Source organism: Mastigoproctus giganteus, chromosome 1, assembly GCF_048544385.1.
Source record: "Mastigoproctus giganteus isolate SK-2022 chromosome 1, ASM4854438v1, whole genome shotgun sequence".
Lineage (NCBI taxonomy): Eukaryota > Metazoa > Arthropoda > Arachnida > Uropygi > Thelyphonidae > Mastigoproctus > Mastigoproctus giganteus.
This window is the reverse complement of record NC_143575.1, coordinates 271,899,876-271,925,802: the sequence shown is the minus strand read 5'-3', so window position 1 is coordinate 271,925,802 and position 25,927 is coordinate 271,899,876. Positions and strand designations below refer to the sequence as shown.

At 36.3% G+C, this 25,927-nt stretch overlaps 1 protein-coding gene across 3 annotated transcripts in view; it reads right to left on the bottom strand.

Moving 5' to 3' along the window:
* The window catches only part of ctrip (E3 ubiquitin-protein ligase ctrip), an 894,611-nt gene that overhangs the window by 854,303 nt on the left and 14,381 nt on the right, over window positions 1-25,927 (bottom strand). For all 3 annotated transcript variants that reach the window (XM_090377644.1, XM_090377653.1, XM_090377662.1), the window contains exon 2: window positions 6,326-6,456. In XM_090377644.1, the coding sequence (XP_090233770.1) occupies window positions 6,326-6,414 (89 nt within the window). In that variant the 5' untranslated portion in view covers window positions 6,415-6,456. The remainder of the gene's footprint in view (window positions 1-6,325; window positions 6,457-25,927) is intronic.

The following is a 25,927-nucleotide window of genomic DNA, read 5'->3' as shown; positions in this document are numbered from 1 at the left end:
CCTTTGGGACCAGCGCATACTTCCTTGGTGGTTGCTGATGTGTTGCGTGATGTTCAAGTGCAAGATCTGCATTGATGTGGGCAGATGAGAGCTTGATGGGGACCCTCAATTTAGATACTGAGGGCATCCACCCTGTCATTCAAGCTCTCATATAGGCCCATAACAATGCTGAGTTGGCGCCTGATTTCCTCACACTCCTTGCATCGTACACACAAACAAAGACATTCACCTTGGCAATATCATGTCCCATCCCTGATTCTCCACAAACATCAAACAAGCAGTACATTTTAAAAGGCTATGATTCAGAGGACAACTGCCCCCCTGAGTTCTCCCCTGAGCCACAGCACTTCATTAACAGCATAACCCCACCTCCCTTCCTACCCCTTCTGTCCTTTCTGTACACATTGTACTCCCTGTATTCAAATTCTGCATTCCTTATATCTGTGACACCATGTCTTTGATATTCCAACAATGTCTGCGTTTGATGTCTAGACCAGCACTTCAAATTCATCAAATTTATTTACTATGCTCCTAGCATTGGTGCACATGCAAGTATACATGCATCTGTTCTTACTCTTAATTACACTACCCATGTATTCACTTGTTCTATGACTCCCAGCAGTCCTTGAAATCCCTGGCCCTTTGCTTTGTAGGCTGCTGCAAGAGTTGAGCTTTAATACTGATAAAGGCAAAGAACTGTACATGGGAAGCAGTAAATCCAGAATAATACCAATTAGGTGGTGGAGAATGTAAACGATCTAGAGAGAGAGAGAGAGAGAGAGAGAGAGAGACAAGCTGCAAATAGCTGGCAGAGTTCTGTTAAAATATCAGCATCTCTCACTGATCATCAATCACCTTAACATTCTGCAACAACTCCCTGCAAAGAGTTCCTATACTTTCAAACCCTATGATACTATTAGGATCACAGCCTAGAAGACCAAACTGGGTTCAATCACAGGCTTTTACTAATCCATCCACAACAAGGTGCAAACTCTGCTTCGTAAAATGCTTGGTTAATTACTGTTATAATGGGTACTTATTTTACTGACTGTAGTTTTTCTGTTACACTGCCCAGTCTTACTGGGTTTAATTGGCCGCTTGTAGTCAGAAGCACACTGTTTCTAACCACAGGCTCACTATTGCCTGGATATTATTTGATTACTAGATCACAATCAATATACCAAAGACATAAGTCATTCGTGAAAACCTAAGCAGGGTTCGCTTTCAAGATACTCATGCTACCATGCCTGGCAACAGCATGCATATCCTGAAAATGTGACAAACATGTGATGCTATTATTGAAGAAGCACTCCATTTCATGAAAATGACAAATATACCTAATAAAATTACTTGGTGTATAACAGTGTAATACAGTAAGTAATTTCTGAGAAAATACAGTAAAACTTCTAAAAAGCCAATATATACTTATGGAAGACAAAAACTGTCCATTATGGATCTAGGTGGTAGATGACTCTCATCAGCCGGTTCAATACCATCACTATGCTTATTGGAGGCTTCAAGTGGTGGAACCCATGTTTAGTCTCCAGAGCTAAGTTCCAATCAACCCTTCCCCATCTCATACATTATGCAGTATAACTGATGACTTCTGAGGTTATGAGGGACATCATGGAGAGATTCAATCTTCCTTACATTGAGGGAACAGCTCTAAAACGGTGTTCGCAGGCAGGCAACCAGTCAGTACACCAGACCAAACCTATTGATAACTCTTTAGGAGGCTTCCAGATGTATAATCTTGCTACCTCTACTCCGTCAGATAGTGACTGGAGGGAGTCCTAGTAGTGTGTATGTGGGAGCATTGTGGAGGCCACGTTATGTCACAGATCTGGGTATATTCTTACCATGTGTACGCCACATGCAAAAATTTCATTACTTCATACAGTATGTCTGTGTCTCCCACACACTTTTTCTTACTATTTAATAAATCATGAATTGTCAAACTAATAAAGTTTATCTGCAAATAGATCGAAACCTCCCAAACACTTCCTAGTTCATTTCACAAATATACAAGGTTTCAATTGTAATCTCAATGACATCTTTCCACTTGCAGTCTGCCAAACCCCATGTACTTTTTCTGACAGAATCTCAGTTATCAGTTGATTCAACTACTGCTTATCTCAGTTGCCCAAATTCTTTGCTGTATGATTCCTTTCGCCTCAAAGGTGGTACTTGTGCACATGTCCATTCCAATATTCCCTGTCAGAGACTCAGTAATTTGGAATCTCCTTTTTTCGATCTTCTCTGGCTTAAAATCTCTCTACCTCATTGTGTCAAATTCATCTGTTGTCTCTATCGTTCTCCAGCTCCACTAATCACTTGCAGCTCTTTGACTTCCTCTCTTTGCAACTTGACTTTCTCCAGTCCAACTTTCCAAACAGTGATGAGGTAATCTTCGTTGGTGATTTTAATGTTCACAACTCCAGCTGGCTTCCATTTGCTAGTCACACCGACCCAGATGGTCGAAATGCTGAGACTTTTGCAATTACTAATGACCTTGCACAGATTGTTCATTTACCTACAAGAATACCGGACAATCCTAACATTACAACCAACACGATCTTTTTCTCACAAATAACCCTTCTAAGTACACAGTCAAAGTGAGTGGTCCATTAGGCACCTCAAATCACAACTTGGTGATTGTCTCTTCTCCAATGGAGCTTTTATTTCAAAGCTATTCCCAACCTCGTGTTGTTTGGCATTACAAGAATGCAAAATGGGATGACCTGCGAGATTCCTTTTCTTCTTTTCCTTGGTTGGATTACCATTTCAAAACTTCTGATGTCAATGTTTGCTCAGATCGTGTCAGTGAAATTATTCTTGTAGGAATGGAATACTTTATTCAAACTCCACTTTAAAATCTCATCCTTTATATAAACCTTGGTTTTCCAATAAATGTGCTAAGGCTGTTCAAGAGAAGAATGTTGCATATCGTACTTGGCTTGTTTCCAATTCTTCAGTTTCATTTTCTGCCTACACCAAAGCTCGCAACAACTGTAAAGCAGTTATTAATCAGTCCTAACTAAATTGAGAAAAGACAGATGCAGGATAGATGGGCAGAAATTTGCCTTTAGCCAGCAGTTAGTTGGTTGGTGGAACAGACTTCCATCGCATGTTGTGAAAGTTGATAGCCTAAATAAATTTAAGGCTCAGCTATACAGGTATTTCAAACGAACAGAGGGGTGAAGTGGAAGTTTTTTTTTTTTTTTTGGCTGATGCTGCATAAGCTTGCTTTCTTGCATCATATGCCTCTACTAATGCTAACGAGATTTTGAACAGGCTAAGAGTAGAAAACTTGATTCTTGCCCTGATGGTAGCTGAGCATTCTGGTCTCTTGCCAAAGCTATTGGCCACAACTTCTGCCCATCTCTGCTCCCACCTCTGTCAAAACCAGATGGTTCTGTTGTCACTTCTGCCAAGGATAAAGCTGACCTGCTAGCATCTCATTTTTCTTCCAACTCATATATTAATGATCTTGATAAAACAACTCTCACTATTCCCAACACGCTCCATTTAATGCCTCCTATGGTCTTCCGTCAAAAGGAAGGATTTTGACGAATCTTGATGCTAAGAAAGTTCCAGGTCCTGATGGTGTTTCTCCACTTGTTCTCAAAACCTGTGCTCCTGAACTTAATCCTGTTCTTTGCCACTTTTTTTTTTTTTACTTTTTTATTCCAAAGGTATTTTTCCTTCTGTTTGGAAATTTCTTCCCATCCAATTATCATCCCATTGCAATTACTTCTACTCTTTCTAAAGTAATGGAGAAATCAATTAATTGCCAACTCTTAAACTACCTAGAAACCTTCCGTCTGATCAACAATCACCAATATGGATTCAGACTAGATCACAATCAATATACCCAAAGACATAAGTCATTCGTGAAAACCTAAGCAGGGTTCGCTTTCGCTTTCAAGATTCTCATGCTACCATGCCTGGCAACAGCATACATATCCTGAAAATGTGACAAACATGTGATGCTATTATTGAAGAGTCAATCCGCTGGTGATATTCTGGCTTATGTTACTAATTTATTGACAAATTCAATGGAAAATTTCGGTGAAACAAGCAGTTGTTCTTGACATCTCAAAGGCTTTCGATCGTATTTGGCCTAAAGGTCTTCTAAACAAGCTTCCATCTTTGGTTGGTTTGCCAACTGTTTTTTGTAATTGGTTATCCAGTTTTCTCTCTGATCACTCACTGAGGGTGATAGTAGATGGCTCTCTGTCTTATAACTTTTTCACTAATGCTGGTGTCTCCCAAGGTTCAGTTCTTTCCCTCACTCTTTTCTTCTTGTATATTAATGACCTTCTTCCATTGACTGGAAATCTTATCCATAGTTTTGCTGATGATAGCACTTCTCATGTCCTGCTCAATTATCTTCAACTTCTCAAATATCCGCTACCAATTCCTTAAATGCCAATCACCAGGTAATTATCCAGTTGGACAAAGACAACTGAGTTGATTTCAATCCTTCTAAAACTCAGTTCTGTCTTATATCTCACAAAAAGGATTCTTCTGTTCCTATGCTTATCTTTGGTGCTTTTACACTCCAATTTATAAGCAAAATGATATATCTCTTTTGGGGATTCTAATCGCTCTTGGCACAAGCACATTACAAATATTGCTTCCTCTGCATCTAAAAAACTTGGTTTTCTCTTTCTTTCTCAGTGTTACTTTTCTTCCAAACGGCTGTTCACTCTGTACAAATTGCAAATCTGCCCTACCATGGAATATTGTTCCCACATCTGGAGTGGTGCCCCAAAACCTCTCTCAGGCTTCTAGATTCCCTTCAGAAGATGGCAATTAGGTTAATTAATTACTCCTCTCTAACAGAGTATCTCCACTCGCTGTCTCATAGACGTACTGTTTCTGCTGCATGCCTTTTCTACAGATACTTCCATGGGCACTGTTCCAAGCATATGCTGCCACCAGCCAACATCCATTTCCTGTCCAACTTCAAACTCACAGAACCAACTTTTCATCTTCCTCGTTTATTCATTCGACTGCCGTTTTCTGGAACATCCTTTCTTCATACGTATTTCCTGAAAATTACATACAGTCTACAGAAGTTCAAGTCTAATGTCAAGAAATATCTCCTTTCGTTTTCTCAACCTAAGCACGGTACTAAGTACTATAGGTTCTAATACCTCTCGTGTTGGCGCATTATGGCCATAGATGCCCCTGCACCAAAAAAAAAAAAAATCCTCAAACAAACAAACAAACCTCTCATGTTTGGGGTTTTCATAAAAAAAAAAAAAAAAAAAAAAACTTGTAGGTTATCACAAGGTGGTTTGCTATCCATGTGATCATTTTCAATTAACTTGTTTCCATTTTTTAAGACTCGTTTGACTTTTTTTTTCTTTTTTTTTGTAAGCTGATGTGTTTTTTACACTACTTCCACTTCTAGGATTGATGATGTATCCTTCTGCTGCTAATGAAATTAACAGATTAATGCATCTGAAGTATTTTTATTGAAATTTAATTCTCCAAAATCTAAGTATATCAAGCTTCAATTGGTTGAACTACTACCAATACTGATTTTAGAAGCCTTCTGGTTATTGAAAGTAGATCTCATTTCTAAACCTTCTATTATAATAAAGTATTTTAGATAATTCACAACATCTTTAAGAATCATTAATCTGGTCCTCAGTTAGCATGTTAATGATTTGCTTGCCAAAACTTACCAGATTTTAGCCTCTGAATTTTTTTTTTTATTTTGAACTGGATAAATTTTAAGTTCAAGAAACTGTTTTTTCTAGACATCTTATATTTAAATATTAGATCTATATTAAATTAAATATTAAATTAAAATATATTATTAAATATAATTATTTAATTATATATATATATTATTTTAATATAGATTATTGTTTATTATTATAATCATAATATTCATAATAATAATTATAAAAAAATAATAATTAAAAATATATTAAATTTAAATATTAATTATTAAATTTTAAAGTGGCTCCTACTGAAGTGCCTTGGAAGGCCAGAAAGATAACATCTGTGTTGCCCCATATGATTGAACAAGTGAATTATTTTCCAACTTGAGATTTTATTGCACGGGAATCCCCAGACTGAGTTCTTAATTGATGCCCACGATAATTAAAGTTTTACCCAATTGTGAAGTTGGATATTATAATTAAGACTCATTGCATCAATCTGACTTTTGTAAATTTTTCTTTTTGCCATAAAATGTAATATATCAATGCAATACATCAAATGTAATAATATTCTGCACCAACATCCACGTGTGGAAATTTTTTTTTTTTTTTTTTATAAATGAATAATAATAGAGGAAACATACCGTGTTCGAATTGGTGATCGGGTCCCCGCGAAGGGTTGAACAGAATGTCTTTGCGACCCCCCTTGGTGGCTGTTAGGTTGATCGGCCATAGACACTTCTCTGAAGATTATTCATGCCACAGTCTGACTGACCTAAGAGAAAAATAAGATTTTATTCATATAAATTATTTAATAGGACACTATTTTATTAAAATATAATAATTTATAACTACACTTCAAACAAACGCTATCTTCAGTGAACCATAAATCTAGCAAGCTGAGATGGTAATTTAATACAAAAATAATTCACTTATTAAAACTCTAGATAATCTAGATCAGTATAGAAATAGATCAAATCAAACCACATGTGAGAATAATTTTTTTTTTTTTTTTTCTGCTATTCAATGTTAAACGTTATTTCTCTTCTTTATTTAATAGCTATAAATGCATACATAATGACTCATCAGATTACATGAGTGAAATTTTAACACCGGCCCTGGAAAGATTGTGCAAGGCTCAAGGGGTAGAATTTTTTCAGCCTGGTCTGTACTTGTTAATAGGAGACTGCTTCTACAGGGATGGTATACACTTAAATAGAAAGGGTGTGAGGATATTTGCTGATGCTATAGAGGCAGTGTTAGGTGGGTCGGAAAACTGCTAGCTTGGGGGGGGATACAACGATTAATAGATTAACAGCAGCCACTGGCAGAGGCGAAAGTGATTCTTGCACTGCTTCTATTGGAATCAGCAGCAGTCTGGAAAACAAGATGCAGGGTATTTCAGAGACTGCTGGAAGTCACTGTGGTACAATTAAACACATAGGTTGTGTTCGGGTAGCTAAGAAAGGAACAAGTTCATGTATACTTGCATGTACACCAATGCTAGGAGTTTGGTAAATAAATTTGTTGAATTTGAGGTATTGCTCAAAACATCAAAGGCAGATATTGTTGGGATATCAGAGACGTAGTGTCACACAGATATAAGGAATGCAGAACTGGAATTTGGGGAGCACAATGTGTACAGGAAGGATAGACAAGATAGGAATGGAGGAGGCGCTATACTATTAGTTAAGAAACACATAAAATCTAAGCAAGTGAAGCCAGTCGACATCACCGGACAGTGCAGTGTCGAGTCAGTTTGGTGTGACATAAGCATTGGGAGATCAAAATTGAGAGGAGTGTGTTATAGGCTTAATGACTATGATGAGTATAATAAGGAACTGTACAGGGAAATAGAGTGGGTCAGTAAATCAGAGAGTCTTATAATGGGGGAATTTAATTCCCCAGATATTGACTGGAATTTGTGGGTTGGTGACTCACACACAAGCTATGCTTTTGTGGATTTATTGGAGGATTGTTTTCTACATCAGCATGTTCAGGAGGCAACTAGAGGGAGTAATACTCTTAATCTGATTATCAGTAGTGATTCTTCATGCATTAAGAATCTGCAGATAAAGAAACCACTAGGTAGCAGTGATCACAGTGTGCTGAAGTGGGATTTATTCAAAGAGGTAACTACCATCAGGGGTAAAGGGAAGGGTTTTTGCTTTCGTAAAGGTGAATACTGTGGTCTGAGACAGTATTTAAATTCTATACGGTGGGACCAACTGATGATGTTACCAACAGCAAATTCAAAATGGGAAGCATTCAAATAGTTTATCTTGGAAGCTACTAGGCTTCACATACCAACTAAGAAATATTGTGCAAGGTTTAGGCCTAAATGTATATCAGATGAACTAATGAGACATGTGGGAGAGAAGAAAACTGCATGGGATACATATAAATTAATGGGTGACATGGAAGCCTATGATAGATATAAGCTGGTCTGTAACCAAGTCACAAAGGAGATTAGGCAGGCAAAGGCAGATTATGAGAAATCCTTGGCAAAAGATGCAAAGAAAAACAACAAAGAGTTCTTTACCTATATAAACTCTAGAAGGAAAAGGATGAATCAGATTGGTCCACTGGATATTAATGGTTCAACTGTTGATGATCCTGCTCAGGTGGCTAACAAACTAAATGAGTATTTTGCTGAATAACTCCTCATTCACCCATGAGGATTTATTCAGGGAGGGGAATGCCAGAGGTAAGCTAAACTCTGTCAGTGAGCTGGATGATTTTTTAATAACTGAGAGGAAAGTGGACGAGAAATTGTTGAAGATAAACATAAAAAAGGCACCCGGGGTGAACAGGATCTATGCAGTTATATTAAAGGAGGCAGCAAAGGAAGTAAGCAAACCCTTAGCCATAATTATAAGAGCTTCTTTGGACTCAGGGGAGGTACCCATGGAGGAGATGTGCAAATGTGACCCAAATTCACAAAGGAGGATCAAAGGCTGACACAAGTAATTATAGACCTGTTAGTTTAACTTCTATTCCAGGAAAATTAATGGAGGCACTGGTAAAGAAGCACTGCAGGATCATCTAGACAAGACTTCGGTTATAGCTCAGACACAGCATGGTTTTGTTAAGGGAAAGTCTTGCCTCACCAATTTTATTGGATACTATGATGTGGTTACAAAGGAACTGGATGCAGGAAATAACGTTGATATTATATACTTGGATCTTAGAAAGGCTTTTGATACTGTTGCACATGGAAGACTGCTGCAGAAATTGGAGCAGTGTGGCATTGGAGGCAAATTGCTGCTATGGATAAAGGGGTGGTTGAGGGGGAGAAGACAAAGAGTGGTAATCAATGGACACTGCTCATCGTGGACTAATGTTATTAGTGGAGTCCCTCAGCGTTCAGTATTGGGTCCATTGTTGTTTTCTGTATTTAAAAATGATATTGATGATGGTATATCAAGCTTATGTACAAGTTTTCAGACAATACGAAGGTTGGCAGGGTTGTTAAGGACACTAATGACAGTATGCTGCTGCAACAGGATCTAGAAAAGTTGAGCAGATGGGCTGAGAGGTGGCAAATGAAGTTTAACATTGACAAATGTAAAGTACTACATATGGGAAGCAGCAACCCCAAAGTGATGTATCAACTCTGTGGTACTACACTGACAGTGGTAGAGAACAAAAAGGACCCTGTGGGTTAATTGTGCAGGCAGATATGAAGTTTTCAGAACAGTGCAGACGGTCTGAAAGAGTAGCTCATAGTGTCTTGTCAATGATATACAGGAATTTTTCTAGCAGGGAAAAGGAGGTGATTATCCCCTTATATAAGGCAATGGTCAGGGCCAACCTTGAGTACTGGAGTACCTTATGCTGCCTCTGGCTGTCTGGGGGCCTCATTTTAAGAAGGATGTAGAGTTGTTGGAACAAGTACAGAGAAGGGCAACAAGATTAGTGAATGGAACAAAGGGTTGCTCTTACGAAGAAAGGCTTAAATTTTGCAAATTACAGTGTGTGGAGACTAGGCACCTGCGAGGTGATCTGATTGAGGTGTGTAAAGCCTTGAATGGTTTGAGCATGCTCAATGCTGATGGAATTCTTCCTCTTGCTCAGAATAATCATTTGAGAGGACATAAATTCAAATTGAGGAAAGACAGATATAGGATAGATGTGTGTTAGTTTGCCTTTAGCCAGCAGGTGGTTGGTTGGTGGAACAGACTTCCATCGTTTGTTGTGGAAGTTGATAGCCTAAATAAATTTAAGACTGAGCTGGACAGGCATTTGGAATGACAGGTATTCTTCATTATTAAATTATTAGAGGGGTGAAATGGGAGCTTTTTTTTTTTTTTTTTTTTTTTTGGCTGATGATGCATAAGCTTGCTTTCTTGAATAATCATATGCCTCTACTAATGCTATCCTAAACTTCAGCATGACAATTTCTCCAATGAGGGAAAAAAAAAAAAAAAAACTGTGTGAATGGCATTAAAATGAATACTCAATTTATTAAAAAGTAGACAGACTTTGGGGCTGATCTGGTGGGTATGTGTTTGGCATATATTTCAAGAGTAATGAGATCTGGCTGTGGGACCTTGGCAGTAAAACTAAAGCAGGAAAGTTCACAAAGTCTCCAAGCCATTAAACAGTGAAACCCCTCCATCCCAAGATAAAAGGAGGATGTATAGCAGAAATACAGGGAACTTCTTTATTTCCTGAGGTTTGAAGCTTTGAATGGATATAAATGTTGATAGCATCATTAGAACAAACTTCCATCTGGTATTATGGAAGTGGGTATTTTGAATAAATTGAAAGAAGAAATAAACAAATTATTAGAGGAGATGGACAAGTCATGTTTTTTTTTTTTTTTTTTGCTTATGCTGTATAAATTTGCTTCCTTGCATAATTTGCCACCAGTGACACTAAATGGCAAGAACGGAAGAAGAAAAATAGGTAGCTGGAATGTTAGAACAATGAACAAGGGATGGAAATATTAGAAAACTTGAAATAGGAAATGGAACATGATCAAAGAGATATTATGGGGTTATGTGAGACTAGATAGAAAGAAAGGAGGCTCTAGATGGGAAGCAGTAATAGTTATACATATATTGGAGGTATTGAGAATAAGAATTGAGTAGAAGTGGTTTTTAGTTAAGCAGATATCTGAAAGTGGAAGAAGAGGAATAGTGATAGATTTATGGTTGAAGATTTGCAGAATCAAAAGGAATAACATTAGTACAAGTATATATGCCAACAAAAAAACATGAAGAGGAGATTTATGAGCAACTAGAAAATATACACTGGTGTTCAAAGAATGTGTATCACCTAGAAATTTCACATTTATAACCCTTTTTCATAATGGTATGTTACATTAATGACTAGCATCACAAATAAAAATATAAACAAAAGATATTTATTAATATTATTAATTAATAGGCAAAGCTAAGTAATATTTGACAGGTGCTCTCAAAATATTCCAAAATGAGCATTTGCAACCTTTATACAACAGTTTCGGTAAACACGACAATTATGGCTGAAATGTTATCAGAAACCCTGTTTGCTTCAGGGTATCATTTTAAATGGAAAACAAAATGAAAAGTTCACCAGGTGCAAACTAATATTTAGGCTGTCAAGGCATTGACAAAATCAATTTCTGAAGATAATCAACTGATAGTTCGTGGTTCCAAACACGAATTATGGCTTCCTGAAGTTCACGAAGCCATAATTTGCCGCATATGGTTTCTTTCTGGCAACTGCAGAATCCACATGATGCCAACAGTTCTCTATAGGATTCAGGTTAAGGCTGTTTCCTGGCCAGCTAACAGTTGTAATGGACCGTTCTTCCAACCATTTTTTTCACCTGTAACAAATGTAAACACATTACTGTCGAACCTCTAATGCAGAAATGAAGCTAAAGTAACTACAGAAGTGCCCGTTACACTTTTCGCCCGATGACAAGGAGCAGAGTCGTCCTGAAAGATGCAGTTACTTGGCATATTGAAATGGTCTCTAATGGTTAGCAGCAATTTGTCTTCGAATATAGCCAGGTATCCACTGGCATTTACGGAACCTTTTATAAACTGCAGGTGGCTGGTAGGGAATTTCACTGTAGACACCATACAATCTGAATGGTATTCTTCACTTCTAGGGTGAATCGTTTGTCTACCATCAGAGCAATGCAGGTTGAATTTCTTCTCATCCGTGAAAATAACTGACTTCCACTGCTTGAGGCCTCCATCTGACATGCTCCCTACACCAAACTAATTGGGCCTTTTTCATTTTTTGTGTGAGGAGGAGCTTCTTCTTAAGACGACGGGCTACAAGTCCATTTTTGAAGAGGCTGCTTCTGACTGTTACTGCACTTGCTACCACTCCTGCATGTTCTTCCCATTCTCTTTTCAGCTCAGACAAAGAAGCTTTACGGTTTTTAAGGCATAAACGCTTCAAAACGTGGTTCTGTTTCGGCATAAAGACTCGTTTACATCCAGTTCCTTATTTCCTATCAGCAGAACCAGTATTCTTGAGTTTCAATGAATTCCTGAGTTACATCCAGTTCCTTATTTCCTATCAGCAGAACCAGTATTCTTGAGTTTCAAAGAAATCTACTCACTGTCGACTGATTACAAGATGCTCTATAAGCAATATGAAGGGAAGAACATCCTTCCCCACATAAAGCAACAATAGCACTCTTTCTTCGTGGCATAAACTGCACATAGTGTGCCATCCTGACATATATGGAAAATGAATGGGGACAAAAATAAATATCAGCTGGGACTATAACTTGATTCAGAATAGGTACAGAAAGTGTTAAGAACTCCCAATAATATTCTCATCATATTATTCTCTGTGATAGATGAATTAAAGAAGAATTAAGAAATTAATTAATAAAATGGATACAAGGAGATGGACAGGAAGGCTGAGATCAGGGAGATATGGAGAGGTGATTGTTAAATGTATGCCTGGACCTGCCCTACACAGAGTACTCATGATGCTGAGGTACTGACATTTACACAATTTTACGCAATAGTTTATTGAGTCCAAAAATAGAAATTAAGTAAAAAAACTTAAGCCACTTATCTACCAAAGCAAACAGATATCAGATCTCCTCTGAGTCTGCTTGAAATAAACCCGATACCTACTCAACTCAAAGTAATGAATGAAAATTTCACTTTCATTCATTACTTTGAATTCCCACACACACACACACACACACACACACACACGTTATTATTATGTATAAGTATAGTGCGAGCATCAATAATACATAGCCAAATCTGAATTAACAGAATGTTAGCAAAACAGCATCATTTTAAGTTATACAAAGGGTACTAGGAAAGTTTTGCAATACAGCTTTGTTTATTTAATTTTTTCAAAGTAATTCCTCTACATTCAATACACCTCTCCATCCTCCGAAACCAATCTTTAAACCAGTTCTGCCAAGTTTCACTAAGGAGTAAAGCACACTCGTTGTCCCAAGCCCATAGAAGGTCCTCATCACTGGAAAACCGCCTCCCTTTTAGCTTCATTTTCACATGCGGGAACAGTGCAAAGTCGCAGGGAGCAAGGTCTGGACTGTAGAGAGGGTGCTCGAGAAATTTCAGTCCTGTCGTGGTCAAATATTCGGTGCAGGCTTTGGCGCGGTGAGCTGGAGCATTATCGTGATGGAGGTACCAGGTGTCCATTCTTGACTTTGGCCGCAGGTTCTTCATAGATCCAATGACTTTAGGCAGGCATTGTTCAGTATACCACTTAGCTGTGACTGTCTTCTGCGTGTCCAAAACGACACGTTCCACAATTCCACTCAATTTGAAAAATACAGCTATCATTTTCTTCTTTACAGATCGGGATTTTCTGACAATTACGGGTGTGTCGTCATCATCAAAGACCCAAACTTTGTTTTGAGCCTTGGTCGGCAGATCGTAATAGTACAGCCAAGTCTCGTCACCTGTCACGATGTTGTTCACATACCGAGATTGTCCCTTATCAAACTTTTTTAACATCTCCCGGCACCAAGTCACACGTCGTGTCATCTGCTCTTCAGTCAGTTGATGCGGCACCCAGAGAGAACAAAGTTTCTTCACGTGCAAATGATCTTGCAGAATCGAACGAATTGCTGGTGCATTTAGGCCCAAAGTATCCTCTATCTGTTGGTAGGTCACTCGCCTGTTTTCGTCAAGCATTTTCCTCACAGCAGTAACGTTTTCCTCCGTAACTGACGTTCGTGGCCTTCCCAGCCTCTCAGAATCCTCCAGAGTGAAATTTCCCCTTTGGAATTCTCTATACCACCTGAATATCGTTGTACGATGTGGACAATCATCATCTAGTGCAAGAGTCATTTCTTCTAAGCACTGGTCTATGGTTAAACCACGCGAAATTATACCGCAAAACTGTCCTTATCTCATTTCGTGACCACGATGCCATCGCAAGCACTTGACACTCTCACTACTAATGAATAACTGAGCCCATCGACTTTGCGCGGCGGCTACTATGCACGTATGAACATGTCTCAACATGCAGCAACAAGCAGCTTCCTGTGATTCATTGTTGCGTCATATTGCAAAACTTTCCTAGTACCCTTTGTATCTCATATTGTGAATACCTTCATGAGTTGCCATGATATTGCACTACTTCGAATAAGTAACGCTTCACCTGAGGAGAAGACTAATGTTACTTATTCTCAGATGGGTACCACCACCCAGACAGCACCGTTTCAGGGCTATTTGGCCCTTCTTCAGTGGGTGGGTACCCGAGTGATGCATTAGCATTAGTAGAGGCATTTGATGCAAGAAAGCAAGCTTATGCAGCATCAGCCAAAAAAAAAAAAAAACCACTTCCACTTCACCCCTCTGTTCGTTCAAAATACCTGTGCAGCTGAGCCTTAAACTTATTTAGGCTATCAACTTCCACGACAAGGGATGGAAGTCTGTTCCACCAACCAACCACCCGGTGGCTAAAGGCAAAATGCAATGATGGCAAAACAGTTATGAACTCCACAATATGAGAGATGCCTGATGGTGTATGATGTGTTTGGACTATAAAGCATTTAGGGCTGAAGCCTCAAGTTATGGAAAAGTCTAGACTACATATAAGTATAGTGCAAGCATCAATAATACATAGCCAAATCTGAATTAACAGAATGTTACCAAAACAGCATCGTTTTGCCGACTGTTTTGCCATCATTGCATCACTCGGGTACCTACCCACCCACCGAAGAAGGGCCAAATAGCCCTGAAACGGTGCCGTCTGGGTGGTGGTACCCATCTGAGAATAAGTAACATTAGTCTTCTCCTCAGGTGAAGCATTACTTATTCGAAGTAGTGCAATATCATGGCAACTCGTGAACGTATTCACAATATGAGATACAACTTAAAACGATGCCATTTTGCTAACATTCTGTTAATTCAGATTTGGCTATGTATTATTGATGGTCGCACTATACTTATACATAGTCTAGACTTTTCCATAGCTTGAGGCTTCAGCCCTAAATTCTTTATAGTTATTATTATTAATAATGATAAATGATGCAAGGAAGAAAGCTTAAGCATTTAAAAAAAATAAAAAATAAATAACACCATGATGAAAATCTAGTCCACTGGTCTAAAACTGAAGATCAATTAATGTTCAGCAGTACCTTCCACTGGAAGACTAATCTTTAATTCAATAATTTTACTTTTAAAATAGTTTTAATTGATTCCTGATTATTCATTGTTTACTTTGCCCAAAAATTCTCATGCTTCTGATTTCTGAGTCAAGAAAGTGCATTCTTTACAATAAAAGGAACTGCTGAATAAGTGAAGAGTAAATAACAGCAACTGAGCAAAGTATAATTCAACACGAAGTGCAGCTCTCAGAGAAATCTTGACTGGAGGAATTCATGCTTCAAATTAAATTTTTAGTTAATAAAAAATATTTTTTATTAACTAAAAATTAAAAAAAAAAAAACTTTTTTAAAGCAAAAAGCAAATAGCCAGTGAAACATATATACTACTAAAGCACCCATCACCCACTGGTGTTCAATTTCTAATTTTATGTTGAAAAATAATAATGTTTGTGAAATGATTTTAATATAAACTGTGAAAAGACAGAAATATATAGATAGCCATGTCCTGTCTTATTATATAAATATAACCAAAATTTTCTAGTAATTCCTTTATAGACTTGCAAAAAAACACAAGAAATTTAAGACTACTTATTATAATTAGATTGCAATATTAACATGAAATTCCTTTCTTCTTCATCCTTGTACTGTTTATCAACACTTACTATTCGAAAATTAAACAAAATATTTTCACAAGCTTTTATTTATTACTACAACATGTTAATCTTTTCCAGTGTAAGTCAGGCATCGAGGTGTGGCATCTACATCACACAGAGAAATGTCCCCCTCTGTGTCACCATGCAATACTAGATGATACACAAATCGCATCACCCAATGCAACTCCACCACTCTGCTCATGGCAGAACTGAGGTGCTGAAGCCCAATTTAGTCTTTGTAGCAAAGCTCCGGCAACCTCCATCTCTTCCCTCATGCAGTATGAATGAAAACTTTTGATTTGATTTGATTTTTTATGGCGCATTGGCAGCTAAGGTCATAATGCGCCAAGTCAATGAAAACTTGAGATTATGATGGATACTATGGTGCGATAAGTATTCCTTACATTTCAAGGATACATATCTCTAATGGTTTTCATAAGCCAGCTGCTACAGACTAAAGCTATCGATAACTGTCTTGGAGACATCGAGTTCAGCTAGAGTATAACTCACTGCCTCTACTCTACCAGCTACTAATGACTGGAAGAAATCAGAGTAATGTTGTGTATGTGTGCAGGGAAGAGTCAGTCACATTATGACATTAAGGATCTGGGTATATTCTTGCTCATTAATTCACACATTCCCCCCCTCCAATTTTATCTACTGAACGAATCATGAATAGTCAAAATAATATACCAAATTTATCTGTGAAAAGATTTAAACCTCCCAAAAATGCACTCATCATTTCACAAATATATGTGGCCTTAGTTCCAATGCCATCCATTTCTACCTAAAGTCTGCCAAGACCCCCCCCCCACTCTTTTCTGATAGAATCCCAATTATCAGCTGCTTCAACCATTACTGATCTGTTTCCTTAATTATTCATTTTATAATTGTACAATATCTGTGCATATGTCTGCTCCGCTATTCCTTGTCAGAAACTTCCTAATTTGGAATCTCATCTTTTTGATCACCTCTAGCTTTAAATATCTGTACCCCATTTTATCAAATTCATCTTTTGCTTCCATCATAGTCCCAATTCTACAATTTTAAGGGGCAATGATTGAATTCTACTTTGAAACTCTAATTTCTCCAATGTAACTTAAGAGGGAAGTAATTTTCCTTGGTGATTTTAATGCATACAACTCCAATTGGCTTCAGTTTACTGCACAGACCCAGCTGGTAGAGATGCAGTCTTTTTTTCGATGACTAGTGACATCTCACACAGCTTGTTCACTTAGATACCAGAATACTAGACACTCCTCACACCCAACACAATCTTTTTCTTATCCACAACCCTTCCAAACACAGCCAACGTTAGCAGTCCTCTAGGAACATTTCTCTCATGGCTATCCCAGCCTCATGTAGTTTAGGGGAATGCCAAATGGGATGACCTGCATGATTTCTATTCTTTCTCTTGGAATATTTTCAGTCACAATCTGAGCAAACATTTCCCAATGTTGACCTGAGCAAACATTTCCCAATGTTGACCTGAGCAAACATTTCCCAATGTTTGCTCAGGTCAACGTCAGTGAAATTATTCTTGTAGGTATGAAATCTTTTACTCTACATTCCATCCTAAAATCTCATTTCCTATATAAACCTGGTTTTGCAATAAATGTGCTAGGGTTATTCAAAGATAGGAATGTAACAAATTGCAAGTGGCTTATGTCCAAATCTCCAGCTTAATTTTCTGCCTACATTAATGTGTGCAAAGTTGTAAGACAGTTATTAATCAGTTCAGCTGATTTTGAATAGACTAAGAACAGAAAACCACTTCTTGCCCATATGGTAGCTGAGCACTCTGGTCTCTTGCAAATGCATGTTCTATCCATCAATACTCTCACCTCTGTTACAACTTGATGGTTCTATTGCATCCTCAGCCAAAGATAAAGCTGACTTACTTATCCCACTTTTCTTCTAATCCTTGTATCAAAAATCTTGGCAAACCACCTCCAGTCAAACTCAATACACTCCGGCTGTATGCTCCTCCCAGTCTTCTGACAAAAGGAGGCTAGGAGAATGCTGATCAACCTAAATGCCAAGAAAACTCCAGATTGTCCTGACAGCAATTCTCCATTTGTATGTTATTTTTTACAAAAAAAGAGTCTGAAAAATAATTCTGAATGTCCAATGACATTCAGAATTATAGACAAGTTCACATACCTCTACTTGGAGATTACCTTCTAATCTCCCTTGATATAAGCATATTACAAATATTGCTTCCTCTACATAAGGAAAAAAAAAAAGGGTTTTCTTTTTCACTCTCAGCATTAATCTCTCCACTCTTTGTCTCACAGACATTCAGTTGCCACTACATGCCTTTTCTACAGATAATTCCACAGATGCTGTTCTTCTGAATTGCCATCTATAATTTGGAAGAGAGTAGAAGAGACCTCCACCCTTTTCCAAACCAGTGCAAATCTATGCCACAATCCTTTCACAGTCCAACTTTTCCTTTTCCTCATTTATCCCTTCCACTTCTGTTCCCTAGAACAACCTTCCTTCACATTATTTCCCAAAAATTACAATCTACAGAAATTCAAATCTAATGTCAACAAGTATATCTCATCCTTCAATCCATCTGTTACTAAGTTATATAGTCTAATACCTTTTGTGTTTGAGGTTTTCATTAAAAAAAAAAAAAATAGAAAAAAAAAAATTTTGAAGAAAAGTCAATTTATTTTGTGTATAATTCAGATTTATCATCATGTTTCTGAGCTTCTCATCTAATGAAAATGGATTATAAGCCTTTAATGGTTGACAGAAAAAAATTGTTCTACAGACACTTAAATATCAGAACTGCTTTTTTAATAAATACCTTAATTTTATAAATATTATATTCCTTATAATTACTTTTATTCCTCATAACTGCCGATCAAGAAAAGGAAATATAAGCAAGGAATATAAATAATGCTACTGAGCATTATAAAAATAAAGCTCTGTTAATATCCGACAAAACCAAATCTATAAATTTTCACTAAACAATTTTTACTGGTGATTGCAATTAATCCTGTTTAAGGATTAATTGCAATCACCAGTAAAAATTCCATTGCTATCATTATAGAGGAAATTCTTTAGTTGTGTTATCTATTCTGGATTGGGCTATTTTGGATTAGCACCACAGCAAATCATACTATAAGGTTAGTAGCATTATATTCTAAGGGACGTTTCATTAGGTAATGAAAAAAATATGGAAAGACTATCATGGAAAGTCTGCATCTTCACCTAAGTGTCGTTAATTCATTTTCTTATCACTAAAATTCATAATCATTTTATATCAGTGTATTAAAAAAAGCTGTCATATTAGAAGACCACCCAAGGCCCAACTCATCTGCTAATGTGTCTATTAATTGCATGTGTTCTCAGATGGACCTTATATGACAGCTTTTTTTTTATTATTATTATTTATCATTATTAATAGGATGATGCAAGAATTAGACGTATGTTTTGTCTAGTCCTTCTGCCAAAAGAATTAAAAGAAAGATCTTCCTAAAGAGTAAGTTATAAATTATAGCCACACTCTTCGGAAAGCATAGCCATTAATTAAGAAAGCACAGCCTTTGCTCTTGATATTTCTAAGTATCCAGTATGTCAAGAAAGCTTTTATAAGCTTCCCTTCCATGATTTATATACAACTCAGTAGCCAGTTTTCTCTTTGGCTGCTTTATGACTATGTAGCTCCTCATTTTCAAGCTCCCCAAAGTAATACTGAAATCAGGGGCATTCAAATGAGTTGAGAAATGCACGATCAACAGATAAATGGCAAAATTTACTTTCATTTTGGCAATAAAAGGGTGCATTTTTCTTTTTACAAACAGACATATATAACCCCATGAAAAGGCTTAATTGAAATTCTTCAAAAAACCTCTTTATACACCAATTATCTTTCAGGCTGTAAATCCCATTCAAATTTGATGTTAATCTACATGCTGAACAAAGAATTAACTTTTTCATGTTATCTCTACTAACCTTTTAAATATTGATTTCCAAAATATTATAAAACAGGATCTGACAACTATATTAATTTAAATGCTATTGAAATCCAAATCCTGGCTTATTTCATTATAAAAAAAAATAAAAATATATATATTAGCTTCATCTTTGTTAGCATGACATAAGCATATAATTATGCCTTTACTTGCATAAAGTCATATAATTTACATAAAAGCCTCCAATCTATAAACAGTTAACTTTGTATAACAAGTATATATTTTATAAAGTTTAATGCCATTTCCCCAACCATTTGGGCTGAATCTTTATTTTGAAAAAAAAATAATAATAATTTTAATTATTAGGCAATGGGTATTAACTCATTCGTTAAATTTTTTACATGAAAAATTTAAAATATATATAATTATAGGATGGCAGAGAGACATTTAAAAATGTGCTTTTTACATCTATTTATTTTCAACAAAACATCTCTTGGCATCTGGTCTGAAATAGTCTCCCCCGAAAAATATTCATTATGTTAACTAACTGCTAGTTTAACATAAGTGTCCGTCACTCTGTTTACCTTCATAATTATAGTTTAATAATATTTCATAGCACAGGAATGCTCCAAAAATAAATATGTGTGTGAATGTATAACACTGAAATGTCATGCAACTAATGATTTTATAATAAAATATAAATGCACAAGGCATATGATGAGCTTAAATATACTATAAAATATCGGTGTAAATACACCATAGTTAGGTTAATAAAAATTTAACTACAATCATAGTGTAAAGGCATCAATTTAATTGTATCTCATATTGTGACTACCTTCACAATGAGTTACCATGTACTGCACTACTTTGAATAAGTAATGCTTCACTAATAGTGAAGACTACTGTAAAGCTTGCAGACGATACGAAGGTTGGCAGGGTTATTAAGGACACTACTGACGCTATGCTGCTGCAAGAGGATCTGGAAAGGTTGAGCAGATGGGCTGAGAGGTGGCAAATAAAGTTTATCATTGACAAATGTAAAGTATTTCATATGGGAAGCAGTAATCCCAGAGTAACATATCAACTCTGTGGTACCACACTGACAGTGGTAGAGAATGAAAAGGACCTGGGGGATAATTGTGCAGGCAGATTTGAAGTTTTCTGGGCAGTGCAGACAGTCTGCAAGAGTAGCTCATGGTGTCTTGTCAATGATATACAGGAATTTTTCTAGCAGGGATAAGGAGGTGATTATCCCCTTGTATAAGGCAATGGTCAGGCCACACTTTGAGTACAGTGTACAGGTCTGGAGGATTCATTTTAAGAAGGTTGGAACGAGTACAGAGAAGGGTAACAAGATTAATGAATGGAACAAAGGGTTGCTCTTATGAAGAAAGGCTTAAGTTCTTACAAGCAAATTACAGTGTCTAGAGACCAGGCACCTGCGAGGTGATCTGATTGAGGTGTATAAAGCCTTGAATGGTTTGAGCATGCTCAATGCAGATGGGATTTTTCCTCTTGCTCAGAATAATTGCCTGAGAGGGCACAAATTCAAATTGAAGAAAGATGGTTGTAGGATAGATGTGCGGAAGTTTGCCTTTAGCCAGCGGGTGGTTGATTGCTGGAACAACCTTCCATCTGTCGTAGAAGTTGATAGCTTAAATAGATTCAAGGCAGAACTTGACAAACATCTGGAGTGAGTGGATGGGTGAAGTAAGGTTTTTTTTTTTTTTTGGCTGATGCTATATAAGCTTGCTTTCTTGCATCAGGTGCCTTTACTAATACTAATGGGCACCACCACCACCTAGAAGGCCCTGTTTCAAGGCTTATTGGCCCATTGTCGGTGGGTGGGCAGGTACCCTGGTGTTGCAATCATAAGTAATATAGTAGTATATCATATTATGCCTTGTGCATTTATATTTTACTATAATATTATTTTGTACACCTAGCATCTCTCATATTGTGGAATTAACTTCATAACTGGGTTGGCATGATTGCAACACCAGAGTACCTGCCCACCCACTGACAATAGGCCAACAAGCTTTGAAACGGTGCTGTCTGGGTGGTGGTGGTGGCCATTAAGAATAAGTAACAATAGTCTTTGCTACTGGTGAAGCATTACTCATTCAAAGTAGTGCAATACATGGTAACTCATTGTGAAGGTAGTCATAATATAAGATACAATTAAATCGATGTCTTTACAACAGCGGTTCTCAAACTTTCTGAGCCCACGCCTCCCTTGACAAGTAAAATTTTCCCGGTGCCTCCCTTGAAGTAAAGCATCTATAATTGTGCAATTTCTTATTTTTAATATGTTAATACAATAATTATTAATACTACATGAAATAATAAGCATCTGTTAAGATGCTTATTATTTCATAATAATGAAATAATAATGAAATCATAATAATAATGAAATAATAAGCATGAAATAATAAGCATCTGTAGTTCTAAATTACTAACGTAATTTAGAACTACAGATGCTTATTATGCAATAAATTATATTTTGCACGGACTAGTGCAAAAAGTTTAACAGAAATATAATTTTCATAACATAACATTGGTGCCTCCATAGCCAGGTGGGCAGGAGCAGCAGTGCGTAGTACATGCTTCTTGATTAGACCGGGGTTCGAGCCCGTGACCACCAAATACGGAGGAGGCGGAAAGGTCGGGGAATGACCACCGCATATCCCCAGAGCAATATGGCCTTATTGCTAATGCTCCTAAAAACCAAATAACAACAAACATAACATAACATTAAATTTTATAACCTATTTTTTAAAGCATTTACCGCCACCTATCTCACTCTAACTTCGATATAAACATGAGATAAACATTTGTTTGGAAAAAAAAAAAATTATATTTTGCTGAAATGGATTGATGAATTATGATTGATATGGCGGATTTCAGATGACCTAAATAAGGCTAGCTTAATGACCAGAATTGTACGAACACTAATGCCTATATGTAAAAACCACCAATAATAGGGCATTCGAACAATTAGTAACGAATATATATCTATATATATATATATATATATATGTTGAATAGTTTAAAGAATTAAGGTTTTACAATTATACAAACTGTGAAAGTTTAATTGTTCTTAGCAGTATATTATAGTTACTGCATACTGATGAATAACGATGCAAGTTACTAAAATTTTCTGTAATTCTTTCATTGAAGCAATAATGTTGAGAAAAATTTAAAATGTTGTTCAGCTTTGGATAAATTTAGTTAATACTGTAAAGCAGAATGAAAATTCTGCCAAATGCGGAATTTTTATAAAATAGGGAAAATTTCAGTTTAAAGTATCCTGAAATTCAGTTTAAGTAAAATAAAGCTGAAAGCTCTGCTTCTGTGTGTGTTAGAATAGTGTAGCAGAATTTATGTAATAATGATTAATTTTAATGAAATATTCTATACAACAAAATTATTTATATATTATAGAAAATTATAGAAGTATACTGTTAATAATAAGAATTAGTAATTACCTTTTGCTAGATAAAAAATTTTCATCATTAATTTATCGTGAAAATTCATTATCATTAAGCATTAAACTTCTAAACCTAATATGTATAGGCCATGCAGATTTAAGATGACCTAAATAAGGCTAGCTTAATGACCAGAATTGTATGAACACTAATGCCTATAGGTAAAAACCACCAATAATAGGTAACATTCGAACAATTAGTAACGAATATATACTGGCACATATAATGTTCAATTGGCCAATACAGCAAAAAACAATGGCATTAACGATGCACAAAAGAAGGAGAAGGATTAAAATACAAAAGAATACATACATCTAAACGTAATATTAATATATAAACAGACATTAAATATATATATATATATATATTTTTTTTTTTTTTTTAACTAGTGCAAGTTGTTCACTTATGCTTCATAAGCACCTATGATCATGCCTAGTGTGAGACTACTAACACTACCTGACTTGCTTGCCCATGATATACCTTAAATGACTCACAGTCATCATCCAACTAGCAATATTTAAAAGAAGCAACAAATTATGGCCTATTCAAACCAACACTTAACATTTGTATTACAAATGGAAACAGTCACTCTTTTAATATCATTAATTAATAATAATAATAATAGTAGGCATAATTAATATTTTAATTTCTGCATAACCCGTTTACGAGTGAGATTTCTGAATGCATGTGTGGACTTTAAATAGAGTTTTCAGAATGCATGCGAGCTCTGTAGCAGTCAGTGTGTGGAGTTTCTTTGTGAAAAATTGAAAAATAAGAAAAAACTTTGTACATAAATGCTATTAAATATTAATTTGTTCTTACTGACCTGCTCAACAGTTAAGTCAAAAATCAAAACAAAATTAAAAAAATAATAATAAATAAAAATATATATATTTCTTCTTGTTCAGATACAATGATATCTATTTAGGTATCACATGATTTAATTTCATCAACTTTTGGATCTCGATTGCAGCCAATTTGTTCAACTTCAACAAATATACCTTAAAGTTTTGGCAAAAAATTTGGCTTAAAATTTGGCAAAAAAAAGTCCAAATTGGCCAACAAAGGCTAACAGGTGCAATTTGTTCTTCCAATTTCCAAAGCTATTTTGGTGATTCCATCTATTAAGCATGTCAGCATATATAGATAATGCACCCACTGTCATGTCCATCCATCAGTTTGTCACATGTAACATCTCAACTCCCAGTGGATGGATTTTTCATGAAATTTTATATTTGGACATTTCAAAAAGATTTGCCAAGCCAGTTCAAATTTCATTAAAACCAGACCAATAGAAATCTAACAATTATTTTTTCTCTGTTCTCTCAAGTAATAACTTGATTCCCAGTGAATAGATTTTCATAAAATTTTCTATTTCACGATTTAAAATGACTTTTTATTATTATTACTATTATTAGCTACATGGTGCAAGGAAGCCTGAGGCTTATGCTGCACCAGCTAAAAAAAAAAAATTACCAAGTTACCCTGTGAGAGAGAGAGAGAGAGAGAGAGAGAGAGAGAGAGAGAGAGAGAGAGAGAGAGAGAGAAAGGGCCAAAAGTCGAAGGGAATCACCAAGAATGATGATATCCAACTCAGGACCCTGGTTGTGCCAACCCCATACTCATCAGATGTTGCCCATTGACTCTCCTCAAATTTTATTAAAACTGGAACAACCGAAATTTGACAATAATTATTGTTTTTTATACATATCCCATACGCAACAAGATTAGTGAGGGGAACAAAAGGATGCTCTTACTAAGCAAGTGCTTTAGTTCTGCAAATTGCAGCATCTAGAGACTGGGCACTTAAAAGGAGATATGATTGAGGTGTTTAAGGCTTTGAATAGATTGAGTCAGTTCAATGCTGATGGCATCCTTCCTCTTGCTCACACTATACATATACTGGACATAAAATCAAATCAAGGAAAGATGTGCAGAAATGTGCCTTCAACCAGTGCACAGCTGATTGTTGAAACAAAACTTCCATCTGGCGTTGTGCAAATGGGTAGTCTAAATAAATTTGAAGAACTAGATAAACTACATTTATATTTTATATTTGGACCTTTCAAAATGATTTGTCAAGCCAGTTCAAATTTCATTAAAACTAGACCAACATAAATCTAACAATTATTTCTTTCTCTGTCCTCCCACAAGTAATAACTTGACTCCCAGTGAATGGATTTTCATGAAATTTTCTATTTCATTATTTAAAGTAACTTGTTGACTAGGCAGGCAAAGGCAGATTACAAGAAATCATTGGCAAAGTAAGCATAGAAAAACAGCAAAGGTTCTTTACTTATGTAAATTCTAGGATGAAGAAGAAGAATCATATTGGTCCACTTGATTTCGATGGTTCAACTGTTGATGATCCTGCTCAGGTAACTAACAAACTAAATGAGTATTCTGCATCTACATTCACCCATGACGAGTTATTCAGAGAGAGGAATGCCAGAGGTAAATTAAACTCTGGCAGTGAGCTTGATGATTTTGTAATAACTGAGAGCAAAGTGGAGAGGAAATTATTGAAGATAAACAAGAGAAAGGCACCTGGAGTGGATGATATCTATCCAGTTATATTAAAAGGAGGCAGCAAAGGAAGTAAGCAAACCCTGAGCCA